This window comes from Xiphophorus maculatus, chromosome 10, assembly GCF_002775205.1.
Source record: "Xiphophorus maculatus strain JP 163 A chromosome 10, X_maculatus-5.0-male, whole genome shotgun sequence".
Classification (NCBI taxonomy): Eukaryota; Metazoa; Chordata; class Actinopteri; order Cyprinodontiformes; family Poeciliidae; genus Xiphophorus; species Xiphophorus maculatus.
Genome location: NC_036452.1, coordinates 22,119,218 through 22,140,667, shown reverse-complemented (window position 1 = coordinate 22,140,667; position 21,450 = coordinate 22,119,218). Strand labels below are relative to the sequence as shown.

The 21,450-nt window shown below is 38.7% G+C and overlaps 1 protein-coding gene and 1 long non-coding RNA gene across 4 annotated transcripts; one reads left to right on the top strand and one right to left on the bottom strand.

The window, feature by feature from the left end:
- Positions 1-992: 992 nt before the first annotated feature.
- LOC111609886 lies at positions 993-3,218 on the bottom strand. The gene is made up of 5 exons (XR_002753397.1): positions 3,129-3,218; positions 2,171-2,374; positions 1,913-2,050; positions 1,729-1,812; positions 993-1,635 (listed from the first exon to the last, which is right to left on the bottom strand). It is a non-coding gene; the product is annotated as an uncharacterized LOC111609886 (long non-coding RNA).
- On the top strand, positions 3,158-21,413 carry LOC102225041 (ubiquitin domain-containing protein 1). Of its 3 annotated transcripts, none has more exons than XM_023340983.1 (5): positions 3,158-3,858; positions 16,404-16,631; positions 16,710-16,867; positions 17,903-18,193; positions 18,315-21,413. In XM_023340983.1, the coding sequence occupies exons 1-4, from the start codon at positions 3,786-3,788 to the stop codon at positions 18,170-18,172; spliced, it is 729 nt and encodes a 242-aa protein (XP_023196751.1). In that variant the 5' UTR covers positions 3,158-3,785; the 3' UTR covers positions 18,173-18,193; positions 18,315-21,413. The 3 variants fall into 3 exon arrangements, with proteins under 3 accessions (XP_023196751.1, XP_023196750.1, XP_005809738.1); XM_023340982.1 differs by having other exon boundaries at positions 18,309-21,413; XM_005809681.2 differs by having other exon boundaries at positions 17,903-21,413.
- The last annotated feature ends 37 nt before the right edge of the window (positions 21,414-21,450 follow it).

The window sequence follows — 21,450 nt, the reverse complement described above, 5'->3', positions numbered from 1 at the left end:
AATTCCAAACATGTTTAGTGGAAAAAGTATGGGAGCCCTTTTCCGCCATTGCCAGTAAAAAATATCCCATAATTTATAACTTTATAAATTAAAATATTATTGGAAAGTCCAAGTTCAGTTTATTTCAGGAACCTGATCACTAAGTGAAACATTATTTCACTCACAGGTGGTTTTCCACTTACACCTAATAATAACATGCAATTTAAAATTAGAATATTACATCACACCAATTTTGTTACAGAAATGTGGGCTTAATGAAAATTATGTTTAATAGCTGCCAAGAGGTTGTCAATTTTCAAAAGGTACTTTTCAGTAGAAACGAAACTCGTTGGAACGCTGTTCTAGTTTATTACATATGCAAGCGGAGTGTTATAGCAAAAGCCGTAACGCTCCATTTGTGAAAAGAAATCTGTTTGGCTTCTCTTTGGCCCTCAGACAATAACTGAGTGCTACACTGCCGGACACGTCACGTTAAAAAATAACAAAATAAAGAAAATAATTATGAGATTCAATTTCTATGTGACAGATAAGTCAAAAATATGAGGTCGTACCCTGGTGAAAAACTAATATACCAAGTATGTTGAATTTTAACACACTTGAGCATACTTTAACTCCGACTAATCATGAGCTTACTTCAAGTTCACTTAGGATTAGTCAATTTAAAGTGTGGCATTTTGGAACAACCAATTTTGTGCTTAGTGTACTTTAATGTATTTAAATTGTATTAAAGCACAATTTAAAGTGTACTAAGTGTACGTCAATGTATTTTTTTGGACAACTTAAGTTACACTTAGTATACTTTAAGTATAATGCTTTTTATGTAATATAAACGTGCTTGATTAGTTTATTTTGAGTGCACTATTTTTGTGATTGAATTACATTTAAAATATACTTAGAATGTATTTTAAGTATATCGGTATTACATATTTTATATATTAGTAGTGTGATCACAGTATGCTACAATGACACTTTTGGTTTATTATAATTGCTGATGAAGTAACTTTTTAGTTACTTAATGTCTTTAATTATTCTGCTTTGCCACTTTGTACATTACATGCTTCATACACACTGCAGTACTGCAAACACATCAGGCCACCAGAACACAGAAGGATCAATTACAACACACTTTCCAGGTGAAAAGTGGACATTGTGCTTTCAATATATTACCATTTTGGTAACACTTTATTTGATGGGGTGTGCATAAGACTGACATAACACTGTCATAAACATAACACCTGTCATCCAACTTTGAAAGCAACTTCTCATTAAAAGTGCAATTATTTACCGAATGACACTTCATGACGCCTGTTAGTATGTTCCTAACAGGTGTTACGTTTACGACACTATCATGTCAGTCTTATCCACATTTTTCAAGCGCACATTGCCAATATACTTTCACAGAATTGTACAAATTGTCAATACATTCGAAATTTCCAGACAACATCCTTAGGAAAATTAGCACAATAAAACAACAGGTACACTTTAGAGGAAATGTGAAAAATATTTCACCAAGAACAGAGTATTGTTTTAATTCAGTATCACAGTATCACTCCAGACAAACGGACATTTCTCCTTCCCAAGAACAGTGAGGATCAGAACATTCCCATTAACTGCACCACTGCACTTTACAAAAACCTACAAAAAAAAGAACAATAGGGCAATGAAACAGAGAAAGCACTTGTATTTTAAAGAGTACAGAAAAACAGCAAAGAAAAAAGTATGACTTACAATTTTAAGACGTTGTGGACGTCCCAATTTTAAGACTGATTGGGACCGGATGCCTGGAGTGAAAAAAACATTTCTGGGTGTCTTCTAGAAGTAGAAAAAAATAGTCAGCAATATCATAGAATCAGTTGATGTTGGCATTAACTATGAAGTTGTTTTAAGTGTGGATTTAAGGGAGACAATCTACCTTAAAAGCTTTCCATCCATGAACTGAACACGTTGATCCTCGCAGGGTGGTGAGGGGGGCTGGTGGTGCCCGTCTCCAGCAGTCATCAGATGAGAGGCGGGGTTCACCCTGGACGGGTCACCAGTCCATCACAGGGCCCTGAAAGATAACAACGAATAAAATGACAGAGAAATGGCAGATTAACAAGGGGAATAAATTCTGTCCAATTATTTTAAAAATCAAATCATGTTTATTAAGCACTTAGTGTTGGTAACACACCAGTTGTTGCTGTTAAAAACGTGGCCAGCTGCTCAGTTTGGAAAAAAAAAAAAAAAAAGCCTTCCACCATGAAGACGATGTGGAGGTTCGTCCTCAGAACTGGTTGGTGATCTGGTGGAGCCAGAGCCTCTTCTGAGACAGGAAAGTCTGTAGGTTTTCTAATTCCTGACCCCTGGCTTCCTCTTTCATCTTCATTTGCTTAGACTGCAAAAATATGTTGAAGATAAAAACAATGACAAACGAGTTCTAACAACAGCCTCACAATATCAAAGTCTCTTTGTCAAACTGAGCTTAATTAAAACCAGGTTAAGTTTATGAAGAAAACTATATCAAGTCGCAACACACAGAGCCTCCATGCAGTTCTAATATGAAGCTGAATGATTGTTATAGTAATAATCATAAAAGTCACAATAAAATGTATAAAATAGTTATTTCTGAAACCAACGTAAGTTTGTTTATATCTTTACTGCACTCTTTATTATTAAACGAAGATAATTTGGATTTGGAAGCAAACATAAAAAAAAAAAGATCTATATTGAGCATATATTTCAAAATATATGCTCAATATATGCGGTTGTTCTGACCGTGGTAACAACTGTGAAGAAGCTAAATCTTAGGTTAACTGCAGAAAATAATGCAAAGCAAAAATGAGATTTTAGAGAAGCTTCGTATTAATTTCCTTAGCTTATCTCTATGTATCTCTTTTTTCCTGTTCGCTATCTATAAACAGGCTAAACTTTCACCATTTCCTTTGAGTTTATGTACAATGGAAGTGTCAAATTGATTAAAAGAAAAAAAAATTAAACGGAGTAAAATTACTTCATCTTTTTCTTTCTTTTTTCTTAACAACTGTAGAATAAATATAGTTAACAAAGTGGAAGCAGGGTGTGACCAAAAGGGCTGTTCGTTCATGAGTTCTGCGAAGGGGAACAGCAGTTACCTTTAAATATCAACCTACCTGAGCGCTTATGCGCATGCGTTCCAGAAAAGTTCGGTGGCGTTAGCTCACCGCTTCAAGTCACCTTTTACCAGCGAGAAGAGACGTTTTCGGTATTTAAAGACGTGCTGCGTTTGAGGCAGTTTCCGGGGACAACAGTGCCTCTTCTCTCCGAGCTTCGGGGGGAGGAAATGTAAACTACCTCCCCCGCACTTGTGGGACTTCCAGCACGCGGGGAAATGATGTTGGTTAGCTGAAGTTTGTGTTTACTGATGTTGTGGTGGCTAACTAGTTAGCTCGGTTAGCTTGTTAGCGTGAAAGCTGCGCGTTGCGACCCCTTCGCGACTATCTTTAATGGGCAATGTTAGCTGGAATATAAGCACATTGGTTCTTGCATTCTAAAATAACAGTTCGTCTCGTGTTGTTGAAGTTTAAACATATAAACGGTTCGCTTATAAGTCGTGAAAGCGCTCAAACTGACTTTAAAAATCTGCTGCGAGCTTCGAAACGCCTTCACTGGATACCCACACTGTGGATACGGATGAAATATCGGGGTCAGAACGTTCTACCTGCCACCTGCCTCCCTCCGTGTCGGACATAGTTCGTCGTCCTGGTCCGCTATGACCCCCCAGTTCATCAAGTAAAAACCCCGTGGAGAGAGAGCGCAGACCTCCAGCCATGGGAGGATGTGTGGGGAGATACTGGGGAGACTCGCATAACCGAGGGTCGGCCAGGAACGGTGGACGAGGAGGTGAGACTTCCTTCCTTCCTTTTTTTTTTTTTTAAGTGTAGAAAATGTAAAAACGTTCGGCTCTTCTGGCCTGCGTCGCTCTGAGTGGTTACATTTGCTGCTGTTACCATGGCAGATATTTATCCCATGACATCTGTTCTGTCCTGGTTTTTATTATTATGCCTTTGTAAGTAAACAGAGTAAAATGGCTTTCCTGGGACTCGGCAATAGTTTGACTCGTTACCAGAGCTTTGGTCTGAAACAGGTCTCCACTAGTTTAGTGGAGACCTGAGATCAATGTTGACAAACCGTGCAAAAAAGATTAACAGAGGCAAGATTTTTTTCTTTTTTAGGGTTTGTCACAATGACAAGCACAAACTGCATTTTAAAGTACAAAACAGTTGTAGTGGTCAAAAAATATCAGACATTTATCTGTACAATTTAACAATACTTAAAGAGGCCGCTCCACTTGGCCGACCCTCTACTTAGTCCACATTCTCCCCGATGATCTGAAATGTCTCGTGTTTCTGATAAAGTGCACCTGAAATATAAACTGGACTAGTTTATATTTCCTAACATACTATTTTAAAATGTTGTTGTTTTTTTTTTTTTACTTTGCATATACTTCCCCTTCATCTCTTCACTTGACGTGCGAATTGTTGGGACTTTTCCGCACAGCATGTAGCTGCTTCCCTCCTGTCACAGCTGAAAAACTGCCCGTTGGCCTTGTGACAGCGCTGCAACTAAAGGGCACAACATTGTCTTGCAAAAGTTTACAAACCTCCCTGAGAAATTGAATATTTTGTCTTTAGTCACAATAACATTTTATTTGATAGACCCCGTGAAGAGGTTTTTAATCATTTTTACAAAGAAAAATGTGTAAAAAATAAAAAATAAAAACCTGGCGTTCATTTGTATTTAGCCCCACTGAGTCAGCATTTTGTAGACCAGCATCTAGTCTGCACGACTAGAAATTTAAATCTTTGCAAATCCATTGATGCAACCTAACACAAGCTCCCTTTGACTGTATGGAGAGCGGCTGTTGATACCATTTTTAACAGATTCTTTATTGGATTTAGGTTCCCATTGGTTTTAAACTATTGTAGCTCTGACTGTGTTTTGGACAGTTGCTCTGTTGGAAGGTGAACCCAAACTATCCAGCAGCTTTTTATTCCAGTGGTTTTTGGGGTTTTTTGTATTTAGCTCCACTCATTTCCCCAGTCAGCTCTGTCCCTGCCAAAGAAAAGTCTTTCCACAGCATGATACTCCCACCACCATGAGTGGTGTGTTCAGAGTGTCGTGCAGTGTTTGTTTGGAAACAACATGTAATTTTGCATGAAGACCAGAAAGTCAAATTTCATCCTCTCTTGACCCATTTGCTGTGTTCTCTATATTACTTTTGGCAAACTTTACACATTACTTTTAACTTTTTTTTATTATGTTGATAATAATAGTAATGATGATGTTCTGCTTCCTGCCTCTCTTCTGTAAAATATGCAGCTGTGACATGGGGATATAGATTTCATATCAGTCAGTGTCACTCTTTCCTGTAAGTATAATGTTCTAGTTAAACACAGCTGTGTTCCCTCTCTTTGTTCTTCCACGTTAATGTTTGGCATCCTAATCAGGGTTAATGCTGCATTTACAGCTCAACTGAACAAACTGGAAATTGCTGCTCAACTTCAATTTCAGCCAAGTGTTGGTGACGAAGTTAAAGATTCGCCTCGCATAGTAACTTGTGTCTAGGGCTGAAACGATTCATCGAGTAACTCGAGTAACTCGAGTAACTATTTACAAAAAATCCTCGAGGAAATTTATCTGCCTCGAAGCTTCGCTAAATTTATTGTATTGTAATAAGCAATGCTGTTAAATACGCAGCACACTGGTCTAGCCGGAGGGTTTTTGTGTTGCACAACGCTACCACTTCCGTTAGCGCCTGGAGCACATGTGCTAAGTTTGTAGCTATGGAGGGAACCGGAGAATGCTCAGAAGGAGAACCCCTAAAGCGACAAAAAATGTCAAAAGTTTGGGAACATTTTAGGCTAAACAGAAAGGACAACACAGCGCAATGCATCCACTGCAAAGCAGAATTGGCGTACCACAACAGCACGACATCAATGTTGCAGCATCTGAAGAGAAAACACCCGCTACATGCATCTAACTCATACACAGTTGCCAACAGGTAACGTTTATGTTCTCTTTGCTAACTATGTTGTGTGATAATCTGCCATGTTATAGATGTAAATTGAGGCACATTATTTTGCTAACGTTACATCTAAACATAGCGGTTACTTAACCGGGTGTAGTGTAAATTGTATGTGAGGGTGGAACTGAGAGAAATTATGCAGGACTTAATGTAAGTTTGTTAATAAAAATACGCAGCAACAGATTACAGGCATAAGCTGAAAAGCATTTATTTATTGGTGTCTTTCCATCCTGAAAAGTTACAGTCTTTTCTTCTCGCTACTGTTATGTATGAATTAGAAATTTTTGATTAATATTTTTGTAGTAATTCTATATTTGTTTATACCTAAGCAATCAAGAATAAATAATAGCATCGTTTTAATAAAAATAGCAACATTTTTGCATTTTATCATGACTAGTTAAGGCTGCAGAACTCTGTACAAACTCAAACCTTTACATTTTGAGTAAGTTTATTTTTTTCCTAACATATAGATTACATTCTGTTTTCCAATACATTAAAAAACATTTCACTGCATTTAGATTTTTCTGTGATGGTTAAAAATAATGCTTTTAATTAAAGCATCCTCAGAATTGCGTTATTATCAATAAAATGTTAGAGTTAAATGAGTTGTTTACTTAGTTCTTTTACGTGTATGTGTATTACTCACTGAAGATAAATACATAAACTAAAAGCTGGAGTATAGACATTTTTATAAGCATATTTGTGAGCCTGCCACTTTATTATTTGAATATAATTTAATATCTTAGTATAACTTTTCTTCAGGTTAAAGCAAACTACTGTTACAAGTAAACTTTCTAAACTACAAACATTTAACTGTTAGGGATGCTCAGAAAGGAGATATTGGACTGATCTGGACTAACTGGTGTTATTGCAGATTTGCCAATAGTTTATTTTATAATTTTTTTTATCCGATTACTCGATTAATCGTAAGAATAATCGATAGATTACTCGATTACTAAAATATTCGTTTACAACAGCCCTACTTGTGTCTAAGGTTTTACTTATTTTGGGCACCACACCTGTAAGTTAAAACATAGTAAATACAACCAGCAACATGTCATTTGGTATAAATGACATGAAGCCGTCATCCGCTGTCTGACTTTATTCCCCACATCAGCCTGAATGAATTCCTGATGAGGCCTTCTGTACAGTGTTGGCGTTCTGATATGTATTCAGTTATTTCTGAATGGTGATAGGTTTCAGTCTGGGTTTGCTTTGGATCATTGTTCTGGTCTGCAATACTATTTCACCCAAGCTTCAGGTGTGGGATTCAATATATTCAGGTTTGGCCCTTAATTACGTTGCTATACAAACTAAAACACCAGATGAAGCAGTGCATTGTGGTCCTCTTTCTGAATCTTGATCCAGCGGACCCAAGGCTTACTCTGTTCTTCTAGGAGATTTAACCCCCAGTGACTCCAGTTGTACACTCCGAGTTGCCTCCAGTTTTCGAAGCAGGATTACGGGTTTTCTTTTCTTTAAATATTTTTCATCAGCTTCATGCAAAAGTAAACCATGGCCCTGCCTTCTTGTCTGCATCCCATAATGACTCCTAGTACAGACTGCTGAGGCCAATAAGTGGCTGTTTAAAATTAAAGCTGGTTTATGATTGTGACTGGTGATAATTTCCCGCACTGATTCATATCTACACGCCTCCCTCTCTCTTCCTCTCTGCTCCCAGTTGCTGTTTAACGAGTAAAACTGCAAGTATCATCGTGTCCTGCTGCATCACTGACTCCTGTGTCTTTTGGGACGCGCGCCGACGGCCTTACCCAGATTCACAGGAAGTTAGACATACTAAAAGCTTTTTTTGTTTGTTTTTTTAAATTATTTACTGTGCAGAGTAATGGGTTCTTGCGTTTCTCTTTTTGTTGTTGTTGTTTTTAAATTATTTACTGTTCATAGTAACGGGTTCTTGCGTTTCTGTGCTTTTTCCCCGATTCTGTTTTTTACTGAAAAATGTGAATCAGTTTTTGGAAGGAAAAGAAAGAAATTTGGGCCCAGTCATTTCAGACTCAAAATCACTTTACAACCCAACTTTATTCACTGCAAAATAAAACCTACATGTTAATATTGTTTTAGAATTGTACCAATAAAGTTGAATCTCTAAGAAAAGGCCCTGCATGGAATCTAATTTCTCTAAAAAAAAAAGAAAGAAAGAAAAAGGACGGCTCCTTTATTACTGTATGTTGACTTAATGCTTGGTTGTTTACAGACGACTCCTTGTTCTAAGGAATTTTCCTCCTTGTTGTAGTCGTCCAGCTCTCTTTAAAAATGTAAATAGCTTACGCTTGTGGCTACGATGTAATGTTCTAACTGTCTGCTTTTAGTGCTTTGGACTCATTCTATAAAGTGACCGTTTTCAGGAGGAACACTAAAACACTCTAATGAGCTCTTCTTACTCTTCTATGTAGTTGCAACATCAAAATATCTGGAACAACGATATCTGGTGACCATCGTAATTCTTGAAGGTTAGCGGTTAGCTTGTGCTTAAAACTCAGATGTTTGAGAATTAGAGCTGCACAATATACTGCAGATTTACTCTTATTACAGTATCACTTTATGCACTAAGGTAATTGGGGGATTTTTTTTCTTTGTCACAACTACACACATTGGAAAGAAGCAAAGTTTTTTATTGAATCATGTTTGAATGGAAATAATCAAGTAGCTGGATAGACTTCTCATTCAGTAAATGTGTTGGATATGCCCATCAAAATTGTATTTATTTTAAGTCAATAGGAGTCCTATTAGTATTGCAAGATTCACAGATCACATCTGTATTCCACCATATTACATTAATATGAAAAAATGTTCTATATTTAATATGAGATGACACTATTCTTGTCCAGTGAATTGAATGATTTAGCAGTACGGCGCTTGGTTCAAAAGGAGGACTGATGTAGATGATCATGACCCCTGGATGGATGTGGTGTTTGAACATGTTAGCCTAAGATCTTAGAACTGGACTAAATGTTCACCTTTGCTCCAACAGAGAGTTGTTCAGTACATCAAACAAGCAGTAATAGTAAGGTAAAAACAAAGTGATAAAATCATCCCATAAAACAATATAAATGCAGCTAAGTCACGTTGTCAGGCTTTACTGAACGTGAATGCCATGAACGTGAGTCTTTGGAAGGACATTGAAGTTCTCCAAACTGTGAACAGATCTAACGTGGAGAGGTAAGACGATCCCCTCTACTTCTTCAAAGTCTGGATCTTACGGAAACACAAGCAGCCCTTCAGAAGTTCTGTTCACTGCCCAGCTGACGAGCGCATTGTGTGATGTGCCAACCTGTTCTGTGTCTAAAGCAGGCAACTGAGATCTGATCATTCCAGATGGATTTTGGTCCATTCTCTGCAGAGTCTGCTTATTAACCGGAGCACGGTAATGCCGGGTCTGCACTGGGCCTTAGCTTGTTGAGGGAAATTTAGAATTATTTGAAAAGCAAATTAATTTGTTTGGATTGTAATAGTTTTCCAAGCCGGCATGTGTGACATAGTTGTACAGCTCTCAAATGTTTTCCTGCATTTGCGGCCAATCTGAATTTACACCAGTACAAATATTGTGAAATGTATACTGATTATTTAAAAATGACGTTATCAGGGCCCCAGTTTGAGCCCAAGTAGGGATTGGTCATCATATGCATCATAATTATCTTCAATAACAATATTATGATAAGAATGACTCCTCCTGTGACGTAACAGACTTTTATGTGGAAAACCTTTACAAACCCCAAATACTGGAAAATGAGTGGGAAGGTTACTTTCACTGTTTCAATAATTCTTTTTCACTCCAGGTTTCATAATAGCATCAGTAAGTAATGAATAAATAAGTAATAATAATAAAGAAATACTTGTGGGAAACAATTGTTTATTTTCTACCAGTTGTGCTACGTAATTAAACTATTATCGCAATATTTAGTTCAGTTAAGTTTCCTTGGTCACTTTGAATGTTTGCAGTGATGGATTTATAGCCAAAAATAAAGTTTGACTAATTTTAAATTCTGTCCTGAGACAACCATGTTGTCCACAGTTATGTTTTTAATTGAAGCACCACCCGCACATGCGGTGGATACGAACTCAGCGTCCAGGCATTAAAAGATGTTTGCTCACCTTGATAAGCATTATTGACTGGTCCTTTGTGCTTTAAGGTGACCACTCTCTCAGGAGCTAACATGTTTTATTCTCCTCAGCTCATCAGTACTGCTAGCCATGTCATAGACCAACAGACTAGTTGGGAATAAAACAAACCAAACTCATATTGTTTGTTTTAGTTTTAGTCAGAAGTTCAAGGGAATTTCTGAATCATCTTTATTCATCAAAACATCTTGGTGGAAGAAACTGTCTCTGTTTTGGCAAATGGCGTTTCCGTAATGCCGACCCGAAGGTAAAAGTCTGAACCGCTTGTGTCCAGGATGTGTGGGGTCTGCAGAGATGTTTTCCTTTCCCTATAAGTCCTGGATGGAGGGAAGGTCAGCCCTGATCCTCTCTGTAGACCCAATTGTTCCTGGCAGATGAACAAACACTGGACAGAGAGAATCACAGGAGCGTAGAAAGATGACCAGCAGCTCCTATAGCAGGCTGCACTTCTTGAGTTTCCTCAGGAAGCACCGTCTCTGCTGGGCCTTCTTCCAGACAGTGTCTGTATAAGGTCTCAAAAGGGTTGTTCCTAGGAACGGAGAGTGATCCAATGCCGGTTCTTAGAAAAGTCTCCTTGTACTCAGGAGATACTCTTATTGGGGGAATAAACAACCTTCATTTGTTCCATCATGGTTGGATAGTCTGTTTTTTTTAAAAAAAGCACATGTAGATCAGGTTCAACAAAGTCCTACATGCAAGCAACAAACACTTAAGTAACATGAAAGTAAACTTTACCCAGGTGGCTACACTTGGAAACGTGGATGATTTGGTGATGAGCGGAGGTGTTTGACTTCACCTGGGAGTACGCGCTCCTGTAAAACATGTCGATACATTAAGCGCCTGCGGTGTACGCCACCACACGGGGAGCATCATGTCAACCAGCGTTTCTGCCAGCACCCGGACGAACACGCTGATAATACCATTTTAATTGTGCTTTACAAATTTTATGAGCTGACAAAAGTACATCTGAAAGCAGTTACAGTATTTCTCATTGCCTTAAACGTAGCAGGAGTTTTTTGTTCTGTAACAAGTTGTTGCCTTTTAGTTTGTGCTACAATAAAAAGGCCACTTTGTGTGCGCTTTGTGTTGGGAGAGAATGCGCCAACATGCATTAATGACCTCAGAACAGGAGAATGTGTAAGGCTGTTTAAATGTCTGAGGCAAAACGCAACTTGAGCAGCGCGATGTTACAGCAGAGCCAGAAAATTCTTTCATAACCACCTGTTGTTTTTCTCATTCTTAATCGTTTTGTGTGTTTATGGTGTGTTTGATGGAACATAGCACCAGAGAGGCTTTTTATTTGTTTGTTCATGACTCCTTTCATTAGCGTTCATAAATGTATCCTGCTTCAATGCAGCCTCCTCACATGGACCCTGCTTTTTATGAGCCCAGCAGGAGCGAAACGGCTTGATATTGCTTCATCTGTCTGTAATGCATTGCTTCATCCGTCTATTTGTGTTCAGCAGGGCTGTTCTCCAAATCACTTCCTTTTGTTTCTGCCTATTTTTCATACCCAAACTCCAGACCACAGTTATTCCCATCAACTGTGCTTTTCCCACTTGAGTCCTCTGAAGTTTCTCAGTAAGTTTGGGGGCAAAACGTTTAAGGCGAGTGGTTTCAGTTAGGATTCTCATTTAAACACAGTCTAGCTTACCGTTTTTGGGTTTTATTGTGGTTCTAAATTGAGGAACAATACAATAAAATCACAATTGCTGTCTGGGAAGGATAAATCTATCCTCCAGGGAATACAGCTTCTTCTTTTTAAGTTCATCCACTCAGTTGTTGTCCAACTTCCTCCAGTTTTTTTAATGCATGGCCAATTGGTATTAGTCAATTTTTGCCAATACAGATTTTTTTATGTCTTAAAAGTTGCTAGGTAACAGAAGGGAGACTATTTACTGCACACATGTAGATATGACCTGGTAGAAAATGGCTGATTTTCAGACCTCTGTGGAGGTAGAGAATATTGATTTCTCACACATTGGCCGATCACCAGTAATGTCATAGTAGAATTAGTGCAGCTACCATTTTAATTGTGTTCTGATGCATAAAAATGTATTTCAAATAATTTGTACTTTCTTTACTTAAGCTTTAATTGATCGAATATGTTTATCTGTAGATTAAACAACACAAATTGAGTTTTGCCAAAAACGTGTGCGCCTGTAGGGTAGCTAACTCTCTACGTTACGATTGGGTCCACTTAAAGACGTACTTGATTAGAATCACAGTGATGTCCGTACTATAATAATCTCCTTATGTCAATATTTATAGTAGAAACATTTCAGGACTGTCTTGTTTGATAGAGAAGTTAGAGCTAATGTCATGCATGTGACCCCAAACCTGAGATGTACGGTGGCCGACAGGTGCAAATGCGCAGCAAAAGAGAAAACATGCAAACAAAAAAGAAGACACCCCCGAATGAAATGCAGCAAACAAAAAGAGAGACGCAAACACCCCCGAATGAAATGCAGCAAACAGAAAGAGAGACGCAAACACCCCCGAATGAAATGCAGCAAATAAAAAGAGAGACGCAAACACCCCCGAATGAAATGCAGCAAACAAAAAGAGAGACGCAAACACCCCCGAATAAAATGCAGCAAACAAAAAGAGAGACGCAAACACCCCCGAATAAAATGCAGCAAACAAAAAGTGTTGAAAACGGAAGTGCTCCAGACCACTAGGGTGAGTCAAAGAAAATAGTATTCATTTCTATGGGACCAGATGCAAGATTCAGAGAAAGAAATTTGAAAGAAAGTAAAGGTATCTCTCTGAATCTTGCATCTGGAAAGTGTGATTATTGTGAGAAGTCTGAAACAATAGAGCATGTTATTTTAGAGTGTTGTAAGTATGAAGAAGAGAGAAGATGCATGCTGAGAGAGTGTGTAGGTATTAAAGAAAGGTTTAATTTAATAGAATTTTTGAGGAGAGATTTCGGGAGTAGACATATTCAAATAATTATTCGGTATCTTAAAAAAACAAAGCTATTTCATAGGATATGAGTAGAGCAAGTTGGGTGTGAATGTGTAAAGAATATCAAAGAGGGGTATATAAAGTTATAAGCAAGTTGGATAATATAAGCAGGTGTGTATGTGTGGGGGTATGTTTAATCAGGAGTTAATGGAGGGAAAAGGTAGAAAGTGAAAGTTTATAGACCATCTCGAACCACACTCCATACTGGTAAGTGGCGGTAATGCTACTGTAAGTTTGTTGCCAACCGCCAATAAATACCAACAAGAAGAAGAAGAATCTTGCATCTGGTCCCATAGAAATGAATACTATTTTCTTTGACTCCCCCTAGTGGTCTGGAGCACTTCCGTTTTCAACACTTTTTGTTTGCTGCATTTCATTCGGGGGTGTTTGCGTCTCTCTTTTTATTTGCTGCATTTCATTCGGGGGTGTTTGCGTCTCTCTTTTTATTTGCTGCATTTCATTCGGGGGTGTCTTCTTTTTTGTTTGCATGTTTTCTCTTTTGCTGCGCATTTGCACCTGTCGGCCACCGTAGAGATGCATTTTCAACACAAACATGACCTGTAAAGTATCTGCTACACCATCAGATTCACATTAGATGACTATAAATGAAAGATTTAGATCTTGTGTAAGGTTTTCTTTCAAAGGCTCTGAAAGGTCTTTTACCAAGTTCGCATGGCAACAGTGAGGTGATTATTGTCAACAAAAGGAGACAGTGGCTGATTTTTCAGACCTTTGCAGAGGTAAATAAGATCAATGAAAAAGATTGGTTTGACATGCACGTATTGGCCAATCACCAATCTCCCAAAATTGATGTGGATTTCCTATTACAAACCAAAATGCATTTTGGTTCAAAAGAATGCATTTTGAACCAAAATGCATGAAAAACATTCAGTAAACAGTTTATTTATTTTATAACCACATCAACTGTAAATAAAGAGACATACCAAATTTGACCCTTTTTTTTACAGAGATGAAATTAAATGGAAATCCCCCCCCCCCCCCCCCCCCCCCCCCCCGTTGCGGTCAAATTTTCATATCTGCACCAATAAAGTGTATTACTCTTTGTTTGGAAGCCTCTTCCGTCTGACTAATGCAGTGCTTGTAGTAGGTTATCCTGCCAATATTTCCATATCCAGCATCTTTCATAACACATGCAGGTAGAAAGACTTCCTGTTCTCCATCAACTTGGCCTCTGGATCTATACATTCATCAGAATGGGTGACAGTTGACATTCTGTGGCAAATGGCATCTGTTTGTTTCAACGGTTCCTGGAAGCAATCGTTGAAACTCTAACAGATCCAACCCCCACACTTTTATAAGAAAGTTGTCAGTCAATCTGGGAGTGTTTTGGTAGAGTGAGTTTACCAAATGGGCAGAAAAACCTATGTATATTTGATCAGAGGCAGTCACTTTGAAAATTGTTAGATTCTGATGAACAGACGATTTCTCACTCAAGGTCTCTGCGCATGTTAAAAGTGTTGAATCTGTGGATCTAAAATGAAGGCCTTAAAATGTCTTAAATTCATTTAAAAAGTAAGTAGGCCTTTTAATATTTTAATCACCGGTCTTAAATTTTGTCGTGACGGCACTAATCTTGTATATGTAATTATTATTATAATTTTTAAATTTTTGTATTTTCCCCCTTGCGAGACCTTTCTGTCAGGCAAAAGTTTGAGTGACACTCAGTCATAGTCCTTGGGTTCTCCAACTCAAGACAGTTGAGTCTACCGCTAACTGACTGCTAACACATCCTTGCTAGCTAGCTTTATTGTGTCTATCTTGGGCAAGTGCAAATTTCTTGCCAGTTGGCTGTGAAGTTTGTAAATTTCTTTAAAGATATAGGTCTTAAATTCCATTCACAATAGTCTTATAAAGGTCTTAAATTTGTGTTATCATATATAGTCTAAACGGAGGCAGTGGTCTTCACGTCACACTCTTCTGATTTATATTTTACACACCAACCAGTGACGCCCATCTCTAATTGAAGCAGGTGTTGTACTTCATATTTAAGGGTGCAGAGATCTTTTTCTTTCTAATATTGCAGTACAAAAGCCATGTTTTTCAACAAAAATTTGAGGAAGAATTTACATTTTCAGAGGAAGGTATGACTTCATTAGGAGCTTCAGGAAACAATGGGAAGCAGCAGAATGTCTGAGTCGTGCCTGCGTTTGTGTTGAAACCAATGGTGGACGACACAGGTAGGGTTACACAGACACACACACACGTAGGGTACACATCCTTCATGCATATTGCAAGCTCTGCAGCACCTGCTAATTTTAGACTGGGACTACGCGTCGGTGTGTGATGGGAGTGTTTCCTGTCTCTGGTGACAGATCAGATTTCTCTTCCCTGCCAGGTTTTTATTTTTTTATTTTTATTGCTGTTAAAATGAGAATCATATTCTGTGGGTTCATATCTGTTGCACATACATCTGCCGGGGAGAAATCTGCAATCTGCACAAAAAGTCTTTTCCTTGCTCTTCAAACCAAGAATCCTTTTCACCAAAGGTTCACTAAATCGTCCAGTTATCAGATCTTATTCACTCTCTTACTATGTCCAACCTGGTATAATGGAGCGGTGCTTTCCTGTGTTTGCGAATGTTTCAACACTAAGCCTGAAGTCTTCATTTTATTTTTTTTTATTTTTTTTATTTGAGCCCTAAAATGCAAATACAATCAAATTGTGTTCACAGGGAACTGGGCAGAGCTCTTCCTGGCTCTTTAAATATGTTCTTGTTGGAAGCTAATGTGGCTGAGTGGCTTGAAAACGTATTTGTGCCTCCTTGAGGTTTTTCACATTTTGATGTGCTACAACTGCAAGCCACAGATTTTATTTTACTGGGATTTGATGGACACTAGTGTATATTTGTAGAATGTAAAGTCTAAAGTGGGAATGGATTATAAAACCTTATTTTAGAAGTATTGACAAGCATGTAAAAAGGAGCATAAATCAGCCAAGAGCCCCATGAGGGAAACCCGGTGGTGGCAGTGTCATGCTGTAGGGATTAGAAATCCATTCTATAGTGCTATATTTTCTTTAAAAAAAAAAAAGAAAAAAATAGCAGAAATCCTTCTAGCTGTACAACATCCAAAACCAGAGGGCATAAATTATCCAAACATGAAATGATTCAACTGCAAAGATGTAACAGAGTTCATTAGTTTCTTGTTATGTGAAAAAGATTTCAGCCAATGGCATCCTACATAAATATTTTTTTTCTTGCTGTTAAAGTTTATCGTACTCCCTCTCCCAGGACGGAACGAGCCGCTGAAAAAAGACCGTCCCAAGTGGAAGAGCGAGTACCCGATGACGGAGGGACAGCTGAGGAGCAAGCGAGACGAGTTCTGGGACACGGCGCCGGCGTTCGAGGGCCGGAAGGAGATCTGGGACGCCCTGAAGGCCGCCGCCGTGGCCCTGGAGTGCAACGACCACGAGCTGGCCCAGGCTATAGTGGACGGAGCCAGCATCACTCTGCCGCACGGTGGGGCCCGTCTCCATCGGGACGATTCCTCATATTTACACACACTTTAGACATTTGTTTTCTCCCTTCCTTTCACAGGGACTCTGACCGAATGTTACGACGAACTGGGGAACCGCTACCAACTGCCAGTCTACTGCCTAGCGCCCCCTGTCAACCTCATCTCAGAATGCAGCGATGAGGACTGCAGTGACAGCCCCGAACCCCCCATAGCGTCTAAAAAAGAATTTCAACTCAAGGTAACTCCACTCAAAACTGTACTACAATTTGCCCTACTACGTTATCCTACAATGTGTGGGGGAGGGGGGCGATATAAATTTCTGTCAAAAAATTTCAGAAATTTTCTACATCCCATTAAGTCCATTAAGTCCTTAATGTCTACTTAATGTCCTTAACTAAGTTGTGGACATTACCTTCTGTGAAGGCAGGTACAGAGTTCTGGGTTTTGTTTTTTATTTAAATATTTGGACATTTGAGTTTGAAAATTTGCAGTAAAAACACAGAAATTTTCTAGAAGAGAGTGGAAATTTGAGTTTAAAGTCAAACTTTCGACCTTTGAAGCTCAGAAAATTTCCAAAAGGTGAAATTTTTTTCACATTTTTAACTTGGAATTTTCACTTTTTTTTCACATTTCTGTGACTATTCTCAAGATTTGACTTTTTTTTGTCGAGCAACAAAAAGTCAAATAAAAAAAAAAATAAATAAATAAATTGAGATCTCAAAATGTCTGACTTTTTTGTGGAAATTTACAAAAAAAAATTTAACATACGCAGTTATTGATTAGATATTGGAATTATGAAACTACATTTTCTTAATGGATGCACGGCAATTCCGAAAACTATTTCAATACAGTTTTGCCGCTAGAGTGGTGTTGGTTGTTCAGCCATATCAAAATTATTGTATTTTGCAAAACTGTCACAGATACATCTTTTCCACATCACACGAGTCACACGATCAACAACCAGATGTTACTACTGTCAGAAAAAATAAAGAAGTCAGGCGGTGACAGCAGGACGATAGCGCTGCATGTTTTTTACCGACTTGTCACATAAACAAACTGGTTCATGTGGGATTTTGTGTTTCTTATCTAATGGAAACAACACAATTGCCAAATAGTTTTTTTTCGCCCCTTCAACACTAGCGGAATATCAACAAAGTTTTCCGCACATTTGTGTTTTAAATGCAGCTTCTGTCTGTGGTAATCCACGAAGTAAAATTGGAGTGAAATTGTTAAAGATTTTTCAGCTTGCCGGTTCAACCGTCTGCCTTGTTAGGTACGACTGTCCACGGGAAAGGACGTGCGCCTCAACGCCAGCATGGCCGACACCATCGGGCAGCTGAAGAAGCAGCTGCAGGCCCAGGAGGACATCGACGTGCTGCAGCAGCGCTGGTTCTTCTCTGGCAAGCTGCTGACGGACAAGACGCGTCTGCAGGACACCAAGATCCAGAAGGACTTCGTCATCCAGGTCATCGTCAACTCACAGGCATCGGGAGCCCCCAAACCGTCACCCATAACCACTCCCTCTTCGCCCAAGTCCCAGTGATTGCAGCAGGTTGGAGCAGAGGTACCGCCCGTTGACCATGCTGCGTTTGAGAGAAAACACAATTTTGGAGGCTTAAATTAAAAAGGAAGAAGTGCTGCTTACTTTTTAACATTTCTGGTTTGTGTTTTATTTGGAGGAGCAGATTGCCGAGTCTGGGCATCCTCACCGTCTCTGACCCACTTTCAAACGGAAGTGGAGCTCGTCGCGCTGGCGGAAACGGCGCCCTTCGCCACTGCATACACAGACTCGGCCTCTGGGCTTTTCATCTGCAACGTGGATGAAACGCAGAGAGGTTGGATTAAATCACACAGACACTTAGCAGCTCTGGTGGAGCGTACGATGCAACACGTTTCTTTTACTGACAAAATACTAACTGAGCTGTTTTGCACAATTAAAGGTTCTTACTATACTTCTGCAGTAGGATTGTGTGCCTTCAAGATTAAAAGAAAAAAAGGGTTAATATAAAGGATGAGAGACTTCCTGCTATAGGCTGAACCCTGTGTATTTTTTTTAGATTCATATCAATCATAAATTGCTGTCACTGCTGCCTTTATTATGCTGTCTTATAATGGGTGTGTATGTGTTAATGCAGAAAAAACAATCTACGATAAAATCCAGTTTTCTGCCTTTCAGACGGCTTCGTGACCACTAGGAGGAGCCACACTGCCCCTTTCTGATCTGTTTTTTTATTGTTTTTGTGAATCCCCCACCACCCTCCCTCTCTCTCCAGCTGATGATTGTAATTACTTCATATTCCCTGAAACTATAAAGGAAAATTCCCTTCACCAGCATAGAAACGGACGTGGAGCAGTGAGTCAAACCTGTGACCCAAAACCCAGATTCAGAGATTCAGAGGTTGATTTGAACGCTCCAAGACTTGTTCCCCCCCTAGTGGTGGCATGTCGTATTGAAAATTGTGAAATAATGGTCCACCAATAAAAGAGTGGAAAGAAAATGAATTGTTCTTTTTTTTTTTTAAAGCTTTTGAATACTTTATCTAAAAACAGTGAGATGGGCTTCGTTTTCTCTCACCGCTCCACCTGCTCACTTCTCCTGAACGTACTTGTACGTACCGTACCTACGGTACTTGTATCATTTCAAAGTCATTTCCATACCAGCGCTTCTAACAGGGATACTCCACCGCAAATGTCACAGACTTGAACAACAAGTTGTTGTTGTTTTTTTCTTCCTATATGTGCAATACAACAAACCTCACATTGTTTTTGTTTCTAAAGCAACAAAGTTGTGTGAAATCAAATTATCAAATTATCAAATCCCAGCCCAGCTGGGATCTGATAATAAGGACCGGCATCCCACTGGTTATTTTTCTACAAAATGTATTCACATGTCTCTTCTTCAAAACAATCTGAGCACAGCCTGAAAGCCAACCCTTCGCTTATCAGTGAGTCCTGTCCGTCTTAGCTGTGAAGGAACCTCTTGGTTTCAGGGTGAGTTCATTTATTGAACCGCCATCTTTGTGTTTTCTAGTCGGGGAGTTGAGCCCCGACTAGAAAACGAAAACTTTTTTTGTTTGTTTGTTTGGGTTTTTTTTTTTTTTTTTTTTTACAGACGTTTATCTGTCCTTTTATTTTGTCTTGGTGAAACTTAAAGGGATTCAGAAATAATTCAAGAGCTACAAAGAACCTCAAAAAGGAACCCCTATTCTAGTTTTCTGGGTCCAGTAAAGCACGCATGCAGTAACCACTTGATCTCAAGGAATTTTTAACCCGCAACTTTAAACGGCCCCTTTGTGCGCAAACATTTTTCTGTTTAATACTTGTAAACGGCGCTTTCCCCCCACAGCATTTATTTCCCTTGGTGGTCAAGAAACCAACCACATTCTATTATATTAGACTTTGAAGGGACAAGACTTTGCGGTAACCGTCCCGCGATCTTATGACTATGCGCAGGAGGAGCGCGCGCCTGTTCTTATTAGAAAGCGGGGCACTTTGTAACAGCGCGCGCGAGCTGAGTGCGACCGGACTGCTCACAGGGTAAAAAGCTCGCGCGGGAGGTGCTAAATTACAAACGTCCAATTACAATTACAAAATGGACGCCTAGTCGATAGGAAAGCGCGGTTGAACGTTACTTTGAGCACTAAATGGCAGAATGCTGCTCACCCTGAAATGTTTTCCTCGGCAGCCTTATTGCAGTTCATTCGCGCCGAGCCATGGTACAAACGGTAACACACGCTTTTCGCTTTCTCGATGCTTTTAGAAAAGAAATGGAATATTTTTATTAAAATTACAACTTCAGGTAACAAAAGCCTCAGTGTGTTTTTTAAAAGGGTATGTTTACCTCGTTTTAAAACCTGATGGATCGGATTTTCATTATTTCTTCACGTGAAATCAGTAATGTAAAGCCATGTAAGTAACAAAAAAAAAAAAAATCCTTGCTCTACAGTATGTTGTACAATTTTAAACTTTCCCCTTTAGCTTATCCTCCAGGATGGAAGTCATGTAGCCAAGGTTTGCTTCTTTTACCGTCTCATTTTTGGTCCTTCTTGGGCTCTTTCTCAGTCACCGGAGCTGCTTGTAAAAACATAGTACAACAAATGTGTGTTTATAGTTTCCAAAGCTGTGAATTTGTCCATCTTGATTGATTTTCACCTATATTTGGTTGCTTGTTTGCAAAAAAAAAAATTTTTTTTTTAAATGCTTTGTTTTTGTAGTGATCATTTGTCTGAGATGTTAATATTTCAGGAGAGGTTCACAAAATGTCACACAATTCTCCAGAGATGTTTGAGTTTCAGTCTGTCCACATTGGAAACTCGGATTATTCAGGTCAGTCTGGAGAAACGGGAGTAAAATTTATAGATAAGAATAACATTTTGTACACCTCCGAACAGAACACATGACAGAGTAATGTAAATGTTGTGGACATTTGTTTTTATGCTACACAAATGGACCCCCAAAACGACTATGAAATTAAACAAAAGCCATAAGGTGAGATCAAGAGATTATATTCTTATATCAGCACGGAGCTGCCACTCCATGCATTACTTACTATTCTTGCCTTTAAGAACTTTAAATTAAGTTATAGGTTTAGTTTTAGATTTTTGTTTTTCACAGCAGAACAGCCATTATAAAGCACTAAAATATTTCTTTTAAAATGGGTTTATTTAGTCAGACAGAAATGTTAAGGACGACATTTACAAGTTATTTTATTGTTCATTTATATGCTGATTTCATGTAAAATCATGTTCTTAAACTGTTGAATAAAGTAAAACTTGTGAAAGTAATTCTTGCATTAGGTTTTCCTTCAGTTTTGTTTTCTTC

Coding starts and splice junctions, on each gene's coding strand:
- LOC102225041 (XM_023340983.1), top strand. CDS start 3,786: ATGGGAGGATGTGTGGGGAGATACTGGGGAGACTCGCATAACCGAGGG. Junction 3,859..16,403: donor CAGGAACGGTGGACGAGGAG/GTGAGACTTCCT, acceptor TCCCTCTCCCAG/GACGGAACGAGCCGCTGAAA. Junction 16,868..17,902: donor AAAAAGAATTTCAACTCAAG/GTAACTCCACTC, acceptor CTGCCTTGTTAG/GTACGACTGTCCACGGGAAA.